At 40.4% G+C, this 20,988-nt stretch overlaps 1 protein-coding gene across 5 annotated transcripts; it reads right to left on the reverse strand.

Moving 5' to 3' along the window:
* Positions 1–4,049: 4,049 nt before the first annotated feature.
* LOC139285790 (ubiquitin-conjugating enzyme E2 Q2) lies at positions 4,050–14,945 on the reverse strand. 5 transcript variants are annotated; one of them, XM_070906466.1, is made up of 13 exons: positions 14,709–14,945; positions 14,203–14,307; positions 12,591–12,695; positions 12,175–12,228; positions 11,594–11,734; positions 10,866–10,950; positions 9,921–9,981; positions 9,747–9,837; positions 9,589–9,647; positions 9,360–9,408; positions 9,124–9,219; positions 7,195–7,261; positions 4,050–5,964 (listed from the first exon to the last, which is right to left on the reverse strand). In XM_070906466.1, exons 1-13 carry the CDS (start codon positions 14,865–14,867, stop codon positions 5,933–5,935), a joined length of 1,104 nt encoding a protein of 367 aa, XP_070762567.1. In that variant the 5' UTR covers positions 14,868–14,945; the 3' UTR covers positions 4,050–5,932. The 5 variants fall into 5 exon arrangements, with proteins under 5 accessions (XP_070762567.1, XP_070762542.1, XP_070762551.1 ...); XM_070906441.1 differs by having other exon boundaries at positions 12,573–12,695; XM_070906450.1 differs by having other exon boundaries at positions 11,576–11,734; positions 12,573–12,695.
* Positions 14,946–20,988: the final 6,043 nt, after the last annotated feature.

Here is a 20,988-nt window from a genome sequence, read left to right on the forward strand (position 1 = left end):
CTGATTATTGTTGGATGGATACAATATTGGTGGTTTAGGATAAATGTTGTATAAATGTCAAACTTGTGTTTTTTCTTCAAGGATCTGAATTTAACGTTTACGTTTAAAATGCTCGAAATCAGCATCTTTGCTTTCTTGATGAGAGTTAGATGAGAAGATCGATACCACTCTCACGTCTTTACGGTAAATATATAGCTCCAGCCAGCAGCCGGTTAGGTTAGCTTAGCACAGAAACTGGAAACAGGGGGAAACAGCTAGCCAAGCATATTATACCAAGAATGTTTCATCTGCAAAAAGTTTGTCAAACTTTGGGGGGCGCACAATATTGTGTTTTGAGCTTAGAGGTGCTAGTAGGCAGATTTTGTCACCTTTGGACAGAGGCAGGCTAGCTGTTCCCCCTGTTTCCAGTCTGTATGCTAAGCTAAGATAACCGTCTGCTGGCAGTAGCCTTATATTTAACAAATAAATGTGAGATGTCATCTAACTCTCAGAATGAAAGTGAATAACTCCTTCAACATAGCTGCAAAACTTGTTGATAGGGTGGAATTCTTGGGAATCAAATCCTTATTGTATGCAGCAAATAAAAAAGGCTAATGTATTGGCTTATTTATCTGTAATATAGCATTTGACCCATCAGACTGGTCGGCGGGAGGAGGGTGATCAGAGAGGCAAAAGGCTAAAATGCTCGCAGCTTCTCTGACACATTCAACCTGCATCTGGGTTTACGCTTGAGTATGTTACTGATGGAAGGCAAAGCAGTGACAGTCAGGCTCCAATGAACGCAGCCGTTGAGCCTCAGGCTATCAATCAACTCCAGCTGATTCTGAATGCGGGCCACCGTGCGCCGTGCTCTGGCCCTGGGTGAAGGAGGAAAAGTCAGCTATTTCTTGCTGTCTCAGTGTGGGCACTGGCAAGTTAATCACAGAGATTCACAGCCTCTTTCCTCGGGGGCCCAGAGCCTCAACGGCCTCCTCGCAGTGTTGTGTCTTAGGCGAGCGACAGGCTGGACAAAAAGATCGGCTGGAGATGGATAATGAGGCCCTGCTCCACTCCAGCCAAGAGCCCAGCCAGACAAACCCACACGTAAACAAAAATACAAACTGCTGCAATAATAGGCAATTAGCCTTTGGTTTGGCCAACTGCTGAGTTCAACTTCTCGCTCCCCTCCTCCTTACTACAATCTGCCCTTGATTTGAATTTGATATCGTGAAAAAGTGCATTCTGGTTCGGGGTTTGAGTGATGTCTAATATCCGTAACTATCCAGGCTGCGACAACATGATCGACCACAGACTCAATAGGTCACCCTGTTATCTACTACAGCCCTCCTGCTTCTGGTAAGAGCTGATGGGGATTGATTTGGCTATTTATCACAACCCTGACTTCTATGAGAGCAGTGCTTGCCAACCCACCATAACAAAATCTGACTCAAACACACTGACGGGAGAATATGAGCTGTCCATACCAGACCGTGTCCCATCAATAGCTGAAACAAATGACCTTTTTATCCATTTATTCGACCTTGAAATGAGCTGCAGAGATGAGCGTTGTGGTGGAGCAACCGCTGACTGACAGGAGTTCTTGATTTCTGTTAGCAGTGACTAAAACACAATAGCCTGAAGTTACAAGAGTGCTCCAATACCATCTAGTGGTGACTTCTAGCACACACATGCACGCACACGCACACGCACACAAAGTGGAAAGCCAACGAACCTTGAGTAAGTGGTGGGAAATGACAGAAGGAAATCTATTTGTACAAAAACTAGCGAGTAGAAAATCTTTTCATCCCACTCACCCAGCACACCACCTGTTCCAGCCGTTGCCCTCAGGATGCTGCTATAAATCACAGCCCACCATGACAAACAGATTTTTACCCACTGCAATACGGACCCTGAACTCCTCAGGCTTACCCCATCCTCTACGCTCTGGGCAAACTGCACTAGCAGAACTGTTGTCTTGTTGTCAGATGTTTAAAGGTGATATGTCATGTATATTGTGGCCATATGCTGCACGTCCTGTTAGGCTATTCAACATTTTGAGTGTGTGATGGTGTTGATGGAGCCGTGCTGCTACACACAGGAAACAAATTGCACCTGCTTTGCTGTGTGGTCATCAAATGAATTGAATTGAATATTTTCATTTAGCAACATGATGTGGGCATACATTTTCTCAAGGGAAAGAATTAAAAAGTCAAGGAGGCAAACCAGAGGGGCTCTGCCTGTACTAGCTCTGTTCCCCGGGGCAAAACGGACAAGAGCAGTTGCCCCCCCGCCTGCAGTGCTCGACAAAAACTGACACCTGAATGTTTTGGCAAATACCACCATCTACTGGAAAACACAAGAAATACATTACCTGGAAAGCCAGTGCTGCTCAGGTATAGTGCTCCTTAATTCATTGTAGGTTGGCGGTTCGATACCAGGCACCTCCTGCCCACGTGCCCATGTGTCCCTGAGCAAGACACTGAACCTCAAGTTACATTTCACTGTACCCAAAGGTCCAATATGACTTCGATGAGTTTTAATGCCAAAATCAGTAAGCTAATCAATACTATTACCTGTTCCTATTTAGGGGCGATACACTTTCATTCAATACCAGGGGGATTTTGGATGGATTACTCTTCCAGGAAACAAACTTTTTGCATTTGCTACTGATGAACAATTTCCATTAGAACAGAATAAAGAGATATTTCATAAAATTCTTTATTCATAAACTTGATGCAAGTTTACAAATTATTTTACATGGTCAAAATCACCCTTGCAATGGAAAAAAAAAATGAAACCAAACCAAAGCATGCTAACAGTGCATAACTTTATAACCCGGCCACTGCAGTTAATGAAGCAAGGTAAAGAACCCAGAATCAGGCTAAGTCAGACCTCAGACCAATATGTCGCTTGCCAAAGCAGAGAAGGTTTTTTTTGTTAGTCAGACAACATGAGTCGGTGTGAGAGAAGCTGTTATTCAGCACACAACAGACTTCAGTACACCATTATTCCAAAGGTCAGCTTAAAGATGTGGGCTTACAATTGTTCTGATGGCACGAGTCTGAACTGCTACTTTTGTTGGGAATCCTGGCATCTTTAAAAAGGTAATCCAAGCAGGTAGGATGTCTTGTAAGTCCATGTGTCTCATATAGTATCTGACCTGGTTCAATAAGCGACAACACAGGGAGAAATGATCCTGTGCTCTGATGTAGCAAGTAAACAATTCATGAAAAATGGATACATCTAGTCTTTTTAACCACCCTACCCAACCACTCTTTGCCTTCAGTAGCTTTGGGAAAAACACCCATTGATATATTGACATGCAAAATACAGCAATATCAAAGAGACAGGGTAGACATGTTCTGAACCCCTCATCAAGCGCAGGATAATGTGAGGGTGGGAGCAAATCCCTGCTCCACACGTGATCATTCCAAAAAACTTGCTTAGTAATTATTTATTAACCTCAATGGCATTCGGAAAATCTAAGTGTGTGCAATTCGACAGCAAAACACACTGCAATGCCTATTGGTAAAAGGCGGGGGCGTCATTTTTAAAAACGGACCCAAAAAAGATTGACACATTCAATCTTGCATTTCATGACGATATTCTGAAGCAATCCTTTGCAAAGTCGAGTGTGCAGTATGTATTCCTGAGTTTGCTTCTCCAGAGAATGCAGGGGTGGGCTCGACAATGTGACCAGAATGAAGTGATTAGTACGTTACCAATGGCATCACAACAGCTAACAACCATGCCGATGATCCATAGTGATGTTGAGATTCTGCTTGTGGTGAAACAAGAACGGAGGGTGGACACTCGTTACACACATCCTGCAAGTCTAAACCGATTTCAGACGTGTGCTGAACATGAACAAGCTGTGTGTTTTATACCCATCTCAACCAGTTTTGAAGATATTGGTGTTCTGACTGAGGTTAATATCACTGAGAAAATTCTAAATCAACTCAAACATGAGGAATGACTGTATGAATTAGCATAACTAAGCTTTCTATGCTGGTTTTCAGGACAATATACTTAAAACAATGCAAGTAACCACACAATAGAACACCCACAACAAACGTGTAACTGCATTAATTGGAATGCTCCACACAGTTTTCTGCATATTATTCACATTACATCAAAGACCCAGCACGCTGAGGGGTACAGCGGGCGCTGAGAGTGGTTATGAATAGTAACCAGAGAGGTGGTAATGGGAAGAGCTGGGTCCCTCCTGTGGCAAATCTGAACAAATATTTATCAAACCTACACAAATATTCTGGAAATGGACTCCAGTCGATCTTCCCAGGTGTGAAGCCAGAGGGTATATGGTCAAGACTATTGCTGTGAATTTGAAACTCTGGCTGCATTTTAAAACCAGCCGTGAGGTCAAGGAAAAGTCAGAAAGGTAAAAGGTCACTTTTTTCACCCCCCCCAGACTGTTAACAACTGCAGGACTGGCAAAGTGCTCAGGATGTGAACCAGCTTCAAGAACTAAGCAGGTGACTACTGTTGTTAAGCTGTTAAGACTTATTTTCTCCAGTACGACAAAACTCCACAAGACTGTGTCTTCACTGCATAGCCTTACTGAGGTTCATCCGGTTTGAGTGATTAGATATGAAAAGCCAAACCTCTGGAATGCCAGAAACAGCTGTGTCTAAGCCATTATTGTCACGGCCATTGTAGTTAAGAGGTGCCATCAAATAAGGGGGAATGGTGCTGTCAATGTTGCCAATAACATGAAGATTACAAATCAATATAAAAAAAAAAAGAACAAAACCGCAGTAGTCATTAAGCTTACATAAGAACATGGCGTACTTTTGTTTCCTTCTGCAAGAGCATCCATTAAGCAACTTTTTCTTATTCTAAATGGGTCTTGAGAAGTTGCAGTGCCCTTGCTGTTAATAGTCAAGGGTATATAGTAATACAGTCTCTGCCCAGCGAAAGACCCAGACAAGGTTACATTATAAACAATTAAATCCTTTTGCAGAAATACAAATTTACATGTTTACACGTGGAGTTAAAATCAACTACATTACAGTGTGATCAAATCCAAACACGCCCCTGCTTCGCCTGGTCATGTTTCTTGTGTTGCCAGCCTAGCCACACACACCAAACCTCTCCTGCGGGGAGTTGTCCAGTTGCTGGTTGTGATGATGACAGTGGTCTCCAATTCTGGAGCTCAGCAGGATGCTGTTCTTCATTATGGGCTGTCCCACCAAGGCTGCAAAAGTCTCTTCATCTTCCTCCCCCACCTCAGGGCTTCAAGCTTTAAAACATAAGAGGTTTGAAAGCAAGCTAGCCTCAGAAGCACGTTATTCCCAGGGAAGGACCTTGGCATTACAAAGATAATACATGAGCACAATATTACAGAGGCCGTCCATGGAGAGAAAAGGCAGTGGTACTTCCCACCACCAGCATTTACAGTAAATGTCCTTCCCGGCCACCACTGCATCACATCAGGGTATGTCGCATGCCATTCTCATATCCAGTCTGTGGCCAGAGAGGCAGTGTTCAGCGACTGGAGCATCACACTGCTGGATAAAGCCATGCCGCACCTTTCAACTCACAGCCAGCAAGTAACCTTGGCATGCTCGACGCCAAAACCAAAGGGTGACTTTATGCAATATTTAGTCCACCATTTTCCTGGAGTACGGGATGAATGTCACGATGGAAAAAAATGAAGATTGTATAAGACAACAGATGTACAGAGAGATAAATATCTGAAAAGAGGACACCCCTGCGAGTAGCTGATGAGCTTGAATGTAAATTTCAGGTGGGGGTGTGTGTCTCTGTGTGTTTTATGTGCTAGTATCAGAGTCACTGAATGAGGAATTTGGTTTGGAGTTCAAACTCTCATGTAGAGAACAAAATGGGTCGCAGGATAAAAAAAAAAATTGGTCGCAAAGGGAAAAAAAGACGAAGACATGTGGTCCCAGTGCAGGAAAGGCTAGAGTCTGTTTTAGCCATCCTCCTTAGGGGGTGTGTACCAGCCTAGGGGGCGAAAAACACACAATAACAAAGAATGACTACACAGTCAACAAAAGCAACAACTTACAGTCACCAGGTCTCCACCACCAATAGTATCAGGGTTACATGCAGAGGATGTTTTCTCAGAGCATTATCAACCATGTCTGGTTAGTGCAACCAAATCACCAGGTACAAAGTGTTCAGTGGTGAGACCCAGGGCACGTACGCTTCAGAATTTTAAAAGGTTCGGCCAGGCTTTCAGCTCTCAACTTTCAACTTAAATATAGCTCAATGTAGCCCAACGGAGTCAAAGTAATTTACATATTTTCAACTGCACTTCGGGTTTTAAAATGCAGCGTGGTGTTTTTACAGAAGTCAAGGAATGAACAATTTCATTAATGGTCATCTTTGAGCAACAGACTTACCACTGCTGTTTCTCCAATAAAATTAACTTTCAAGTGAATGTTGATTCTTATCTTGTTGAGTCTATTTTCTGTATTTATATTATACCAGTTGTTAAGCTTTTTAGCTCTCATTGTGTAGTTTAGTTCAAATTTGCAGTTTAAAAACACACACACAGTTTGACTGATTTTTCTCCAACAAATTCTCTGCTAAAAGCTAAAGGTCTGAATAATCGAGTTTGTTTATGTTTGTATATCTATGATAAATTTTAATAAACCAAAAAACTATTTGTCAAGAGTCGTGTACAAAAGCATTAATCTCAAACAAGCAGAAGAGATACTTTCTACTCAATCTTTCCATCTGCTTTGGAAGGCCATTTTTAGCAGCACACTTAACATTTAGACAACAGACACTCGAGTATCCATCTGCTGTGACAACAACTTGCTGGACACTAGCTGTTGTATTTTTGCTTTTAGGCTCCAATAAATGAACTGCACGCTACTGTTACACCTGTAAAATCAGGTGTTGTCATTAACAGACTTTAACAAAGTGACATGGTTATTGCTTAATATAAATCTAGAGTGAATAAATGGCATTGAATCAGAAGCATGTTGTACTTTGTATGTGTATTACCGTTATCTATATCCTGCTACTGCAAATTCCTAAAACCACTATATCAGTACATATTGAGTGTAATAATGTGGACTACATGCATGTAAATGTTGTCCATGTTTGGTGCAAACAACAGAACAAGCACTGATTTTCCTCAGCTTTGATGCATGTGAGGGATTTGGTTTCAGTAAACAAGGTCAGTAATGCACTCTGTATGAAACTGGAGACAAAAACACTCACCGTTCTTTTCATGGATCTGAACCAGGGATTTGTAGGACTGCTGTGCTCTGGCAAGATTGTACTGGTTCTGCATTAAAAGATGAAAATGAAAACAACCTTAAGAATGTGCACTGGGTTTATGATGACAGTACAGAACAGGAAACAGCAATGACAGCTGTTTTCTTCAAACAAAAAAAAAAAAAGCCTATCTCTATACTTTCTGCGATTTCAAGAACAAAACGCAGTATGTGGTGCAGGATAATGAACACACATTCTCCCCTTGTTTGACCATTCATACCAGACTGCTTTCACGCACACCTGGCCATCACCATTCACATAATGAGCACATGGCTCTGCACCTGTAGTTCCACACACACATGACTGCTAAACCACAGAATTACACAAGACTTTGTACGAATCTATATGATAAAGGTTCACTTCATTAAGAGTGTGGCAATGTTTATAGTTTCATACCTGCGGTCAGTTTCATAAAGACGGACTTTGACTATGGCTTTGATCAAACCAATAGTCAGACTTCAGATAGACGTCTAAATTCATCCATTGCACAATGCCGTCTAGTTTTTGACTATGTTAGGTAGGATTAATTTGCCGTGAATTCTGGGTAAATTAAGACATTTTTAAAACTAAAAAACATGGCTGACTGCTCAGCTCCCTTCACTCCAACAAAGAAATGTACTGCAGTCTCTTAAAACGCTTTCCTACCTTATTACTCACTACACAACATTGACAGCAAACCACAAATTGTGAGCTATGTTTTCCTCTTTTTTTATCATTTGGTGCCACTGGTTAGCAGGTGTCACTAATTGTTACCATGGTTACAATACTTACATTAAGTCAGTCTTTCTTTTTGGGAAATTGTCTAACTTGCATAAGGCTGATCTAAGAACAAAATGAAGACTGGCCTAATACTACAGACCAGTCTAAAATCTTTTTGTGAAACCAGCCTTAAGTAGCCAAGTAATATGTAATCCATGGCCAAGAAGGCTAAACGTTGCTGACAATATCTACAGTAACAGCTTGCCTACACAGGGGGCATTTAGCAGGGTAACGCAAGTAACTTCAGTGGTTATGTGTGAGTGCTGCAAAAACGTTGGTGACCTAAACTCAATGCTGTGCCTTAATGCATTGTGTGTAGACGCAGAAGGAGGACTGAAGCTGCTCTGCTTACAGGTTGCTTTCGCTATGCATGCTGTGTAGACATTTGTGTAATACCTTATGGTAATTTTATAGTTAACGAAGTCCTTGTTCACCTTTTCATACTAGAGTGAAGTGGTTTAAGATTAAGTGCTTAACCCCAGGTTCAGACAGGTCATGACACCAGGCAGTCTAACATGTGTTGACCTATTCACACTGACAGCAAACACTAATTTATCCCAGGTCACTGCATAAATCTGAAAGTGGAATTTGTACAATGTATACATTTTTCCCCTTTTCTTTCACCTAAACCCTGTTAGGCCTTAAGTGAAAACTGTTAGGGGTCCAATTTCAGGACATAATGGTTGGCAAATAGAAATAAAGATTGATGTCTGATAAAAAAAACAAAAAAACTTCAATGCTCATTATAATGCTAACATTATGCAATAAAAAATGTCGGCTAAATGTATTAGCTGTTGTGAGAGACATTCAGTTGTCAGCTAATTAGCGGCTAGTAACAAGTACAAGTGACAGCAACTGCAGACTGCAGCAAAAATGATAAGCATCTATGTTGCACCTCCCACCCCACTCCAAGTGGATTAAAAAAATACCACATAACCAGCTTTGGCTGCAGAAACAGGAGATTCTCACACAGCACAACAGGCCACCGCTAAGAGCCAGGGAACCTGGCCTCAAGCACAGTCATCATGGTCCACATCATTCATTAAGTGATGCCAACATTATCATAGGACATTTCCTGACTTGAAATGAAACCTCTAGCCCTTCCACACTTACTTTATTGGCTCCAAACTGCACTCTGGCTTTTCCTTTGACTAAAGTGGCATTGATCTGCATGATGACAGATTCAATGGAATAGGCACTGCTCCAACCCTGCAATCAGGAAACCCAATGTCAATAGGAATAGGTTTTAAATATGTAAAACAGATGCAAATACAATCCAAAGTAATATTTAATATTATGCAATGCAAATTTACATTAATTTAAGGCTTTAAAAAATACATTGGACATACCTGTTTGGTGAGAAGCTCCATGCACAGGGCACCTCCTCCAAGAACATAACTAAAGCAAGGACAGAAAAAAATGATCAGAGAAAAGAGTATTAGGACAACATACTGAAGTCCTCTTTCAAATTAAAAAGACACTTTTTAATCTTTAAAACAGTTAGTTCACTAACTCAGCCTCAACTTGAAACTGGTCAGTGGGGGTGAAGGAAACCGTGTACCAGCTAAATGAACTCACCCTCCAGAAAGCACAGGTGAAACCACCCGGACAAATGGCGGATCAAAGGGGAAATTATCCTGTAGAGACAACAAGCAAAAATTGTTAATTTACAGACTTCAAAGACTCCTAAATGGTGTATTGTTTGTTTTCATTACTGCAGAGTCAATTTTACTCACTTTATATGAGAAGTTTAGTAAAATGTAATCCATTCCTTCCTTTTCCTTTAGGACTTGTAAGTCGCTGTGTAAGGGGCTATCTGGATCCACCCTGTTGGTCATTGGATTGTGCAATCAGTGTTTATGCTGACATACAGAAAAAAATACACGACACAAGATCCCAAAGTTACTTACGTCCTTAGTTTGACGTGCCATTCATACAGGCTGTCGTTAACAAGCTCCACTGAATAGATACCTGCAAAAGAAAATTATTAAATATGAGTCTATGTCTCCCAATGCAAGGTCTAACTAGAGACCATCTTGAGATGGGATCACACCAGCCGTGACGCCCGTCAACTACTGTACTCAGTAGTCATTACTACATGAGTATTCAGTGGTCATGGGTTGGACCACACATAATGTGATCCGCGACTTAAAACGAATGTGGGCCAGGGGAGTGAACCTGGCCTTCATTTTGATCTCAACTACAGACCTGTAAAGTTTCACGAATGCATCTTGCACTGTGATGCTAAGGCGTTGACAAAATCTGTCCATAGACAGACAGATATAAACACCACACACAGGCTCACAAGGTGAAAACAATACCAGCCACACACTGTCACGTCACACGCTGTCGCCGCTGGTAATAAAAACTGTAATGATTTAATCTCCCTTTTCATTCTATAAACTTAAAAGGGTAATGCAGTGAGGTAAAGCATAAAATGCATTTCAAGTGCCACCTCCACTCTCATACCACTGTCAGCTAATTCTGCAACTTTTATTTGAAGCCATGTTCAAAAGTTAGTGAGGCATTTCTACAAACAAAAAAGATTTCAAAATGGGCCTAATTTCTTTGTGTTTTGCCACAATTTTCAAGAGTACAATTTTTTCTTATTAAGCTTCTGTGGAAAGTGTGTGAATGTGCTTATATCCATTACAAGAGTAAAGAGTATGTTTATCTCTGATCACGTAAACACCATGGCTCATAATGGTCACCAATACTCATCTATTATATCAAGAGGATAGAATTGATGATTATTATGTGTGAGGGTATGTACTAGTTTGCGGGTAGAGTTATTTGCAAGTGTTATTTTCACTCGGATCTGCAACAAAGAGCAGACCTTTGTACAGCGTGCATACCTGTCTTGTAACTCTGAGACCTGTAGATCTCTCTAAGCTCCTTCATCAGGCGGTCAGAGGCTTGCACTGAACCAGACACAGCTCCCTGCAAATCACAAAACAACAACTGTAACAATACAGACAAAGAACATAGTGCTTTGCAATTCATCGTGACAGTAAACCCATCATCTGTACTTAACATGGGCCAACATCAAAGAGAAAGCTTTATTCTACCAGACCTTGATATTTATATCAGTACATCCCTTGAGAAAATGTGCCACTGATCCTGAAAATATTTTTTAAAAAATTGTAAAATAAGTGCACAAAAAGCATGCCACATCGGTTCCATAGTTAGGCTATAATTGTATTTTCAACGCAATTCAGATACAAAGACAGCCCCACAGCTGAGCCATTGAACAGGATGATGAGCAAGCTGAGAGCCCTTCCCAGAAGAAAAACAAATCTTTATGTAAGTTTATGCTGCCTGGAGGAGCAGACGCTAAGAGAAACCTGAAGATGAGCTGCATATAGGAGCACATTGAGAAATGGATCACATACCCTTCTGTCAGATGTGTAAAATGTCTTATCACTAACTTATTACTGACAAAATAGCCATATATAAATGATATATACATGTAAGCTTCAACGTTACCTCCCAAGGTATGAAGTTAGGTCCTAGACAAACTATATCATCAACTATAAGCCTCCTCCTTGCACTTCTAAATAAATGCAAGTGAATAAAGACTTACATTCAAGTGGTCCTGCCTCTGGTTCTTTCGGATCTTCTCCAGGATGGCCAGATTCTCCTTCTCAATGCCATCATCCTCAGACTTCTTCCCATCCACAGGCTCCTCCTCTTTCATTTCATAGTGGTCCAGATCTTCTATGTCCTGTCGGTTCGTATTTGATATTTTTGACATTTGAAATATTTTCTGGTTCTCCATCCAGAAATACATGCAACATAAAAAATCAGCTCAGGGAGCCAAGTCAAAACGTGATAAAACGTGCTTGTTCTCTAAAATAACACTGTAAACAAAAAAAAACATGAACATCAGCTTGTAAATATCCAGAGTGAATCTATCATAATCAACTCAAACCTAAAGACAATAATCATGTATAATCATGTGCAACATTGGCATCTTTATTAAACGATATGCTTTCCCAAACCGCATACTGTACTAGCATGCAATATCAACATCCTAAATACTCCTCTTTCAAATAACGTGTGAATAACATGGTAGGAAAATACACAAGTGTATCATGACTGAGCATCAAGCACAACCTCCTAAGAGCAATACAATTGTTGTTATGACCAAAGATGATAACTTACCTCTCCCATCTCCTCCTCCTCTTCTTCTTCAGATGTGACCTCCTCTGTCCCATGCTATACACACACACCACAAACAAGGCATTAAGTCATGCTGAATAAAGTGGTCTGAAAGAGACTCACTGAGCTGGCTGGTCTTTGTATTTGACACAAGACCACCTTTTACTGACCATGACCACAGGAAGAGCCTATTGATCAGCTTAGAGAGCAACACCATATAAATCACCAAGGTCCTCTGTAATGTAGGCTGCTATTTGATTACTGAGCAAAAGTAGTTTGGAAATGCATAATTAAACACCTACTTTAAAAATAAATTCCTTAAAAGTAATCAAATACTGGCTGTGCCATGCCATGCCATGCCATAGGGAAGTATTTGACAAGAGCAAACTAGGCAGCCTTGCCTTTCGGTCTTGTCCCACAGGGCCTGCAGGTAGGGGCTGGTCCAGCATCTCCACATCTGGATGTTGGGGAAGGTTGTACAGCCGACAAAGGTCACAAATTAGTTTCTTCAACTGCTGCAAAAGCTAGGAAAGGCAACCCACAAAGAGGAGAGGATACAGAGTTAGATAAACCATTCAAGATTGCAAATGCAGCTACACAGTTATGCGACATGGCAGACATGTGACAGAAACACTATCAGAGGCATGAACAATAGTATATTATGCAAGTGGTGCATTGTTAAAATATGAATAAAGTTAGAGCCAATTACTCACATATGACTTCAAAGTAAGAATTTAAACATGAAACACTTATTGTAGTAGCACTGCAAATAAATGCAGGAAGACTGACACTGTATTCATACAAAGAGTTAGGCAACACAGTCATTAAGCTGCCATCAGCTAGTGTCTTCTGTCTTTGCAAATTTGGTGCACTTCAAATATAGGGTACTGCTAAAACATCTGTGCAACAGCAAGAAAATAGATTGATCTTATCTATCCAGAGGAAGGCACAGTTTGCCCCTTACCTAACACACAACATTAACAATGTTGTATTCTTCATCTGAATGTAGACTAAGTTATGGTGCAAACTGCAAACAAAAAAAAATCTTGTGTCCAAAAAAGCTGACAGCACTTCTATAAAAAGCATATTTTGTGTCCTACAAACAGCAGCATGAATAAGTAGGCTAACTAAGCTTGGGATGTCACACCACACGTAGGATTACGTAAGAACCTGTCAGTTACAGACATTTTGACCTCAAAGGCTGTCCCAATGATCTAATGACACGGCCATTTGGTCTGCTGAAAACCTGTCAGTCAATACTTGCCAGTTAAACACATTCATCCCATCCCCAAAGTACAAAATCACACACATTTATGCAGCACATGCAAGTAGTTTGTTTATGCTTGAAAGACCATGAGACGCTTAAAGCCAATTTATCACTAAAATGGCAAAAACTAAATCTGCATCAGTGAACACTCTTTTAACCAGTTCAACATAGCAAAAAAGAATGATGCAAAATACGTTTAAGGCCAAACACTCTATATGTGACTATGAAATGTAGTCTAAAATACTAACATCCAATAATAAGTTAATAACTTAGTATTGAACATCTAAACAATAGTTTTCACATTAAATCCAAATCCAAATCCAAAATATAGGAGAAGTGCCAATTATTGTGTCACAATAATGCAAAGAAAATGCTCCTCCTGAGGGGCAGCCACACTTTAGTCAAGCATTTCATTTAAGTCAAATCAAGTGTAGTCTTATAATTTAGTCAAATACCTCAAACATACCATGAAAGCATTTTGGCTGTGGATACATCAACTCTTTTTTGACATATCAAGACAGAAGTATCCTGACATTATCAAAATGATCTGCTCATTTTTTATTTTGTTAACTTGACTGCTGCATCACAAGATACTCTCTGGGTTGTAGTAGCATTCCCACTACGACACATATTTTGGAGGACAGTGGTTTTAAGGTTAACCTTCACTATGAATAATAAAATTGTCAGCAGACTCTCACAAATTGTACAATGGTTATGTTATCCCTCTGTGACACATCGTGGAACAAGCGAGTTAGGATAAGTACCAGAGTGCTGCCTTTTCTCACATCTTCCAACCTCTCCAAAACTTGCGTCAAGCTCGGGTCATCAGAGTCCACAAACCATATTGGCGGCGTAGATGGATAAGATTCCTAAAGACAGTGGAACACAGCAAAAACGAGACAGTTACATCAATACATTTGACCTAACGCTATTAACTTGCGTGTCGCGGGGTTAAACATAGTCACTAAATCACGTAAATGTAGGTTGACGACATTAGCATTCACAGTGCAGCGTTAGCTAACAGCTAAGGTTGCTTATCAACACTATGTAATGTCAGATTGCCAGACTAACAAACCCCCTACCAAGACTGCGTAACTCCCACTGACATTGGCTTATGAAGCTACGCAAAACATGTCCCGCATAGCATCAGATTGTACAGTTGTGGAGGTAGCCTGCTACCTGGCTAGCAAGTTAACCAGCTAACTTTAGCTCGCTAATGGCCAACAAGGGAAGTGTATAAATCCCGGCACTTGTTTTGCTGTCCCCTTACCGTTATGTTACAGTGGATAATTAACAGCTTTTCCCCAGTTACATTAAACTGGCAGCTCAGCTCGTCAGGCTTCCAGTCAATGATCCTGAAGCGTTCGTGGTTTGGATCAAAAATGGACTCCAAAAACTTCAGTTCGGCCTTCAGCCCCGACACCGACATCTTCCACGCATCTCCGGCTGGGCCGCTGGGGAGGGGGAGAAGTCGGGACTTAGCTTTTAGCTAGCTAAAGCCACAACGCAAATTTCAGTCCAAAATTGGTTTTAAAAGTGGCAAAGAGCTGACGGACTGCCCTGTGGATGTAGCTGGATACCCAGTACCAGCTAAAAACAGAGTCCGGACAAATTTCAGCGCAAACGGACAGATTTGCTGATGAAGTAGCTAACGTTAGCTAGCTTTCAGTTAGCATTTGAAAACAGCGCAGCGCTTGGCAAGATGCTAGCTAGCGAGCTAGTCCGTTGTTGTTGTCTTTCCGTCTATTGTTGTTGTCTGTCTATGATAACAACAGTTTAAGCCTCTCGCAGTGTCCCGTGACCCTCTCCTCACAGTCCCGTCGGACAGTTCCTTATTGGTTATTTAACCGGGGAACAATCACACCATCGCCACGATCTGAACTTATATCCCGCTGTAGGGATAGTGTTTTTCATCCCGGTGTACAACTGTAGCTGGCCTCTTGTGGGGTTTAAAGATGGCGTTCTGCAATCTCGTCGTTCCCGCAGAATCCCAGCATTCAGCGCGTCTTCAATTTATTTGAGGGTAAGAAAATAAGGGAAAGTTTACAACAGTTCATTATATAGTCAAACATTAATTTGGGGCAATAACTTCAATTTGGTATTCATTTGTTTGAAGGAGAAAAAAACATATCATCTGCTTCAGATAACACATACCAGAGTAAAGCTAGTGTACAGAAATCTAATTTTGCTTTGGGACCACACAAATGGCTGAAATAATTTAGATTACGTTTCCATAGAAATTTGGTTTGATGCAGTGTCAATCAGCAAATTGGACTTATTTGGTATTATGACTCAGCATTAGTGCTCAATAATAGCAACATAATGACAAGCAGTCATCATTTCAAATATTGTGTTTACTCATAGAAATGTATCTAAAATAGGCAGTTGTTACGTAAATTGATTAGCTAGGCTTTGTTTGACAATTTGAGCAATTGATCATTTGATTGTACGTCAGTAGTGATGAGAAGACCTGTTCTTAGTAGTAATCCGGTTCATGTCACTCACCTGCCACCAGCTGACCGACTCATGAACGACTCCTTTGGTTCTTTATCTTATTTCCCCCCCAGCTCCAGCTCAGAGATCTGTCCGAGCGGCAAATTCGCTACGTTCAACAAACTCACTTAGCTCTTTTAGTCTAATAAATAAACACAAACAAATGCCACAATGATTTAAATACAAGCAAAATAGCCGCATATATATTATATATTAATCAAGTGTTCTTGCCCTCCGTTTATTCCGTTCATTGTCACTGAGCAGCGCCTCACTCGTTCTTCAGCTCAGTGAGTGTGCTTTGTGCTACTGGGTTAGCTCACTGAGCCGCGGCTCTCTCACCCGGTCTTTGGTTCAGCACTGAGTCGCGGCTCTCACTCGTTCTACGGCTCAAGGTGTGTTTGCAGAACGAACGAGTTAACTCAGAGAGACTCTCTGAGTCGGAAGTTAGCTGTCTCGTATGCACAACAACGCATGCCCAATAGAGAAGCAGGATTTTTGATTCACTCCCACTTGCGACTCGGGCTAACTCGTTCCTCTTTAAGAGTTGTTCAAAAAGAACGATTTGTTCATGAATCTAACATCACTATACATCAGTATGTCCTACACACTATTCTTACTGACTTGCTCATAGTCTGCTTCGGCCTGAATTAAGCTACAGTGCTGTGAAAAAGCATTTGCCCCCTTCCTGGTTTCTTCTATTTTTGCATATTGGTCACACGTAATTGTTTCAGATCTTCAAACAAAATTGAATATAAGTCAACCAACACCAACTGGCCCTGTGTGAAAAAAATATTGCCAGCTTAGTTACTCATTCAATTATTGAACCAAACTGAATTGACACTTGGGTCCAATTAGACTCAACTTGATTACTGCCAGTCCTGTCAAATCTAAACATCACTTAAATAAAATCTTTCCAGCAATGTGAAGTTGGCTAAAAGGTCTCAACAAGCAGCACAGTATGCCGCGATCAAAAGATTTTAGGTTAATGTCCTGTGGACTGATGAGTCGAAAGTTGAACTTTTTGGAAGACATGGGTCCTGTTACATCTGTCGTAAAGCTATCACAGCATTAAAGCGATTCTGCAAAGAAGAGTGGGCCAAAATTTCTCCACAATGATGTGAAAGACTGATCTCTAGTTGTCAGAAGTGTTTGGTTGCAGTTGTTGCTGCTAATGGTGGCAGGACCAGTTATTAAGTTTAGGAGGGCAATTACTTTCTCACATGGGTGATGTAGGTGTTGGATAACGTTTTTCCTTCAATAAATGAAATTATCATTTAAAACAGTATTTTGTGTTGTCTTTGTCCTATGTTCAATTGTTTTTGAATATCTGAAGAGTCATTAAGAGTGACAAATGTGCAAAAATAGAAGAAATCAGGAGGGAAGCAGCACAGCACAACCCATTTTAATCAAAGTCCTAATCTGTTCTTTATTTAATGTCTTAACAGACTGGTCACAAGAACGGGGAATCATTTTGTTTTCAAAAGGCTACCTTGACTTAAGAAGAATGTGTGTAACAGTGACTACACTTAATATATGAAGATTGAATTATCTCATATATGTTCATATATATATATATACATATGCAACATAGACATGCACAAGGAGAATGAGGATCACGTCTAAGGATGGCCAGCTAGTACAAAATAGTCTAGAGAGTAAGTAGGAACAATAAACAGGTGTGATATGAATACTCCACCTCCAAAGTTAATTCATTACGACTCGTGTATCCAGCTATCTGATTTGTTTGAGGATAATAAGCACATGTTCTTCTTTTATTAATAGAAGCCAATTACCAATCATATTCAAAACCTGTGTGTGTGTGTGTGTGTGTGTGTGTGTGTGTTCCGGTGTTTTGTCTAACTAACCAGGATTGATCACAATTTATAGAAGATTATCTATAAAATATTATGTCTTAAAGAGCATAGAATATAATAATATCATATAATAAGATATTGAGCTTAGATTTGTATTTTAATGGCTGCTAAGCCAGTCTACTCTGCTTTCAAGGATCCAGGAAAATAACATGTCGTAGTCCATAATATGGTCCATAATATGGAAGATAGTATCTTTCCCTAATAGAAGCCATAAACAGTATACTTGTGTATCAAGTCATGTCTGTAGTAATACCTAGTGCCCACTAGAGGATAGTGTTGGCTCATGATTTGAACAACGAGGGTTGGGTTGGGGGTAAGTTTACGAAATCATACTCTGTTGTTGGTCCTACTCTCTACTAACTGGTGGTTACTGTGTTTCAGGCAATATGAATAGCTATACTGTTTATATTTGTGTATTCTAAATATTGACATGATTTTGATGGTTTAATAAATGGAAAATAATAAATGGAAAAAATGTCTAGATTATTTGCTTGTTTGCCAGGAAGTTACTCTTTGATCGCTATCTCTAGAAAAAATAATATGGAAATATTTTGACTTTCAGGTTGAGAGCCAGCAAGGTTCAATACCAGGAATATGGCAGAAAGTCTTCAGGAAGCGGTCCTTTTAGTCCTTGAATTTAATTAGACAGATAGGGTGTGTTTCGGGGAGCACACCAAACCTTAAAAGCAAACTTTAAAAGCCATTTCCCTTTGTTAGGGAGAGATTTGGAAGTAGCTGACTGGCCCAGAATAGAGCTGTTCTGTCGCCTCTAATTATGCTATCATGCCTTTCAACAGGGATAACCTTTCTTTTATTTGACCCTCTCCAAATTAATATTCCGTGATAGACAGTGGAGGACACAGGCAACTCCCTCGAACATTACTGGTAGAAGTTTGGTGCTTGGTGTCTAATTTAGTCATATGTTATATATTACCTCAGTCATTCCTCTGACATTCAGTGGATTGAGCAGAGCAATGCAAATGTAGCTAAGTAACCCAGTAATCAGTATGTTGTTGTTAGCTACTGTATTTTCAGGTCTTGAGCTATATTGCAGTTTGAGGTGTCAGTGTTGAGGAACAGCATATTGATTTGCCATTTTAAAGGCCCGTAAACTAAAAGGGCAGGGGTGGTTGACCCTCTTATCCAAACCTGTGCACACCACCGGTGATGTGCTGCTGCAGACCCGGGCTTAGAGTGAGCAGCGATGACCAGAGATTACCCTTGACAACATCGTGATATGGGTCAAACGCAGACTTAAGCCGCCCTGCCGCCCATATTTGTCCTCGTCTACAAAGTACTGTGAATTGACAAGTTAAACTTAAATTCACTGTGTAGAATATTGCAACTGTGTGCAATAAACTCTAACAAGCTACCTGACTGAGTGAGGTCAGGGGTTTTGTTAATGTAATGGTTCCTCAGGAAAGGTCAAGGTTCCAGTCTAGCAAACACTGTAATTCATTTTCTGGGGGGTTGCAGAGGTAGAGGTGTAATATCAACAAGGGTAGATGTGGAGAACACACACTGTGGCTAACCTTTCTTTTGCATTATTGTTGTTTGGTTATGTCTGCGTCTGTATTAATGGGTGTGTGTGTTGGTTTGTGCAATGAATAATGACATTCAGAAGTCTGGCTATGATAATAGTAATTTATTCTGGGTAGGCCACAAAGGTTTGAGTAATTAAGCAGGGATATCATTTAGTTCCCTGTTCAAATTATAATATCAAAGCCTACTTCCAGATACGAAGATAAGTTGGCTGGATGGGTTTCAAAAATAAGGAAATATAATTTACTGTATCTGTCACGAGCAGCAAAAGATATCACACAAGCTGGAAGTAATAATACGCTTAGCAAGATAGATCACTTCTTGATAAAAAAAAATAAATATAAGTCTGTTTTTTTCTATTCTAAAGTTTAATTCTAGACCTGCCAGACCTGGTAAGTATGAAGAGAAATGTCCCTTTGAGTGTTGGGTCTTATAGTTACTCTCTCACTGTTTCACATATACTTTCAGCACTTCCACCTGGTCGCCTTACTTCATTTAACTGCCAGATTTTCACTAGCCGGTTAAATAAATGAGTACACATTCTTGTTGGTGCGTAATGACTCTGCATTGATTGCTTATTGAGGAGACTGTGTTGAGGGACTTGTCCTCTACACGTGTCTACCGTTGGGATGTCATGTTATAGAAGATAGCAGTTGTATAACATCCTGCCAAAAGCAATTAACCCACCACGCTTAACGTGTTGCATTGCATCCTCCCACAGCTGACAGCCACTGAGAGATTGACTTCACACTCTTAGACATATTAATTATACCAGAATAAGTCCTCTTAAATCTTGACAAGTCATTAATGAAAGTCTTAAATAAAATACACTATGCATACATATTTTTGAATGGAAATATATTATATTTCATGTTGTTTTTCATACTCTGTGTGTAAATTAAATAGGGCCGCTAGGGAAAAGATATTGTATGATGTTCCTTAATGATTGCACCTACGGTGTTACATCCATTTCACTCTTGAAGAGGACATGCAAATGAGGGGGAGGAGGCGGACGACTGAGGAATGGATTGTAGACCTCAATGCTTGAATTATATTTCACATTTTTTAGGCTGGATGTATATAAAACGTTCTTGGCAGAGCCTATCTTCAGGGATGTCACAAAAAGCGAGTGCTTAGCTTGCCAAGGGTCAGAACAAACTAAAACAAATGTCTTGGGTTGAATCCTGATTGTCTTTTCGGCCTTGTTTTATGATTGAGCGGCTGACGTGTGGTTTGTCACAGCTCGCCTGTGTATGCACTAATAAAGAGGCAGATTGCTGTTGTCCTTTGTGATTTATCCTGCTCTTCTGCCCTCCATCTGCACTGGACCAGAAGTTAATTAAAACCCTGCCTTGTCTCCTCATTCCATCCCAGACAGCAAGAGCAAATCATCTCCAACCATTTACAACCTTTATTATTTCTTTATGAACACCGGAGATGAAGTCAAAACCGGCAGAATAAAGGCTTGAACTTAAACCTCATTATAAGACCTAAATGCACGACTGCTAGCATGTTTTATTCTCATGATCCCATTTAGGTGCGCTATTGCATATTGTTGTACGTGAATAAGAGGTTGCACCTTCCTAAATTGCCTGGCTACTGTAGTTACACAGAATAAATAGTACAGCAGAAGTGAAACTG

This window comes from Enoplosus armatus, chromosome 1 (genome assembly GCF_043641665.1).
Source record: "Enoplosus armatus isolate fEnoArm2 chromosome 1, fEnoArm2.hap1, whole genome shotgun sequence".
In the NCBI taxonomy this organism is placed as follows: domain Eukaryota; kingdom Metazoa; phylum Chordata; class Actinopteri; order Centrarchiformes; family Enoplosidae; genus Enoplosus; species Enoplosus armatus.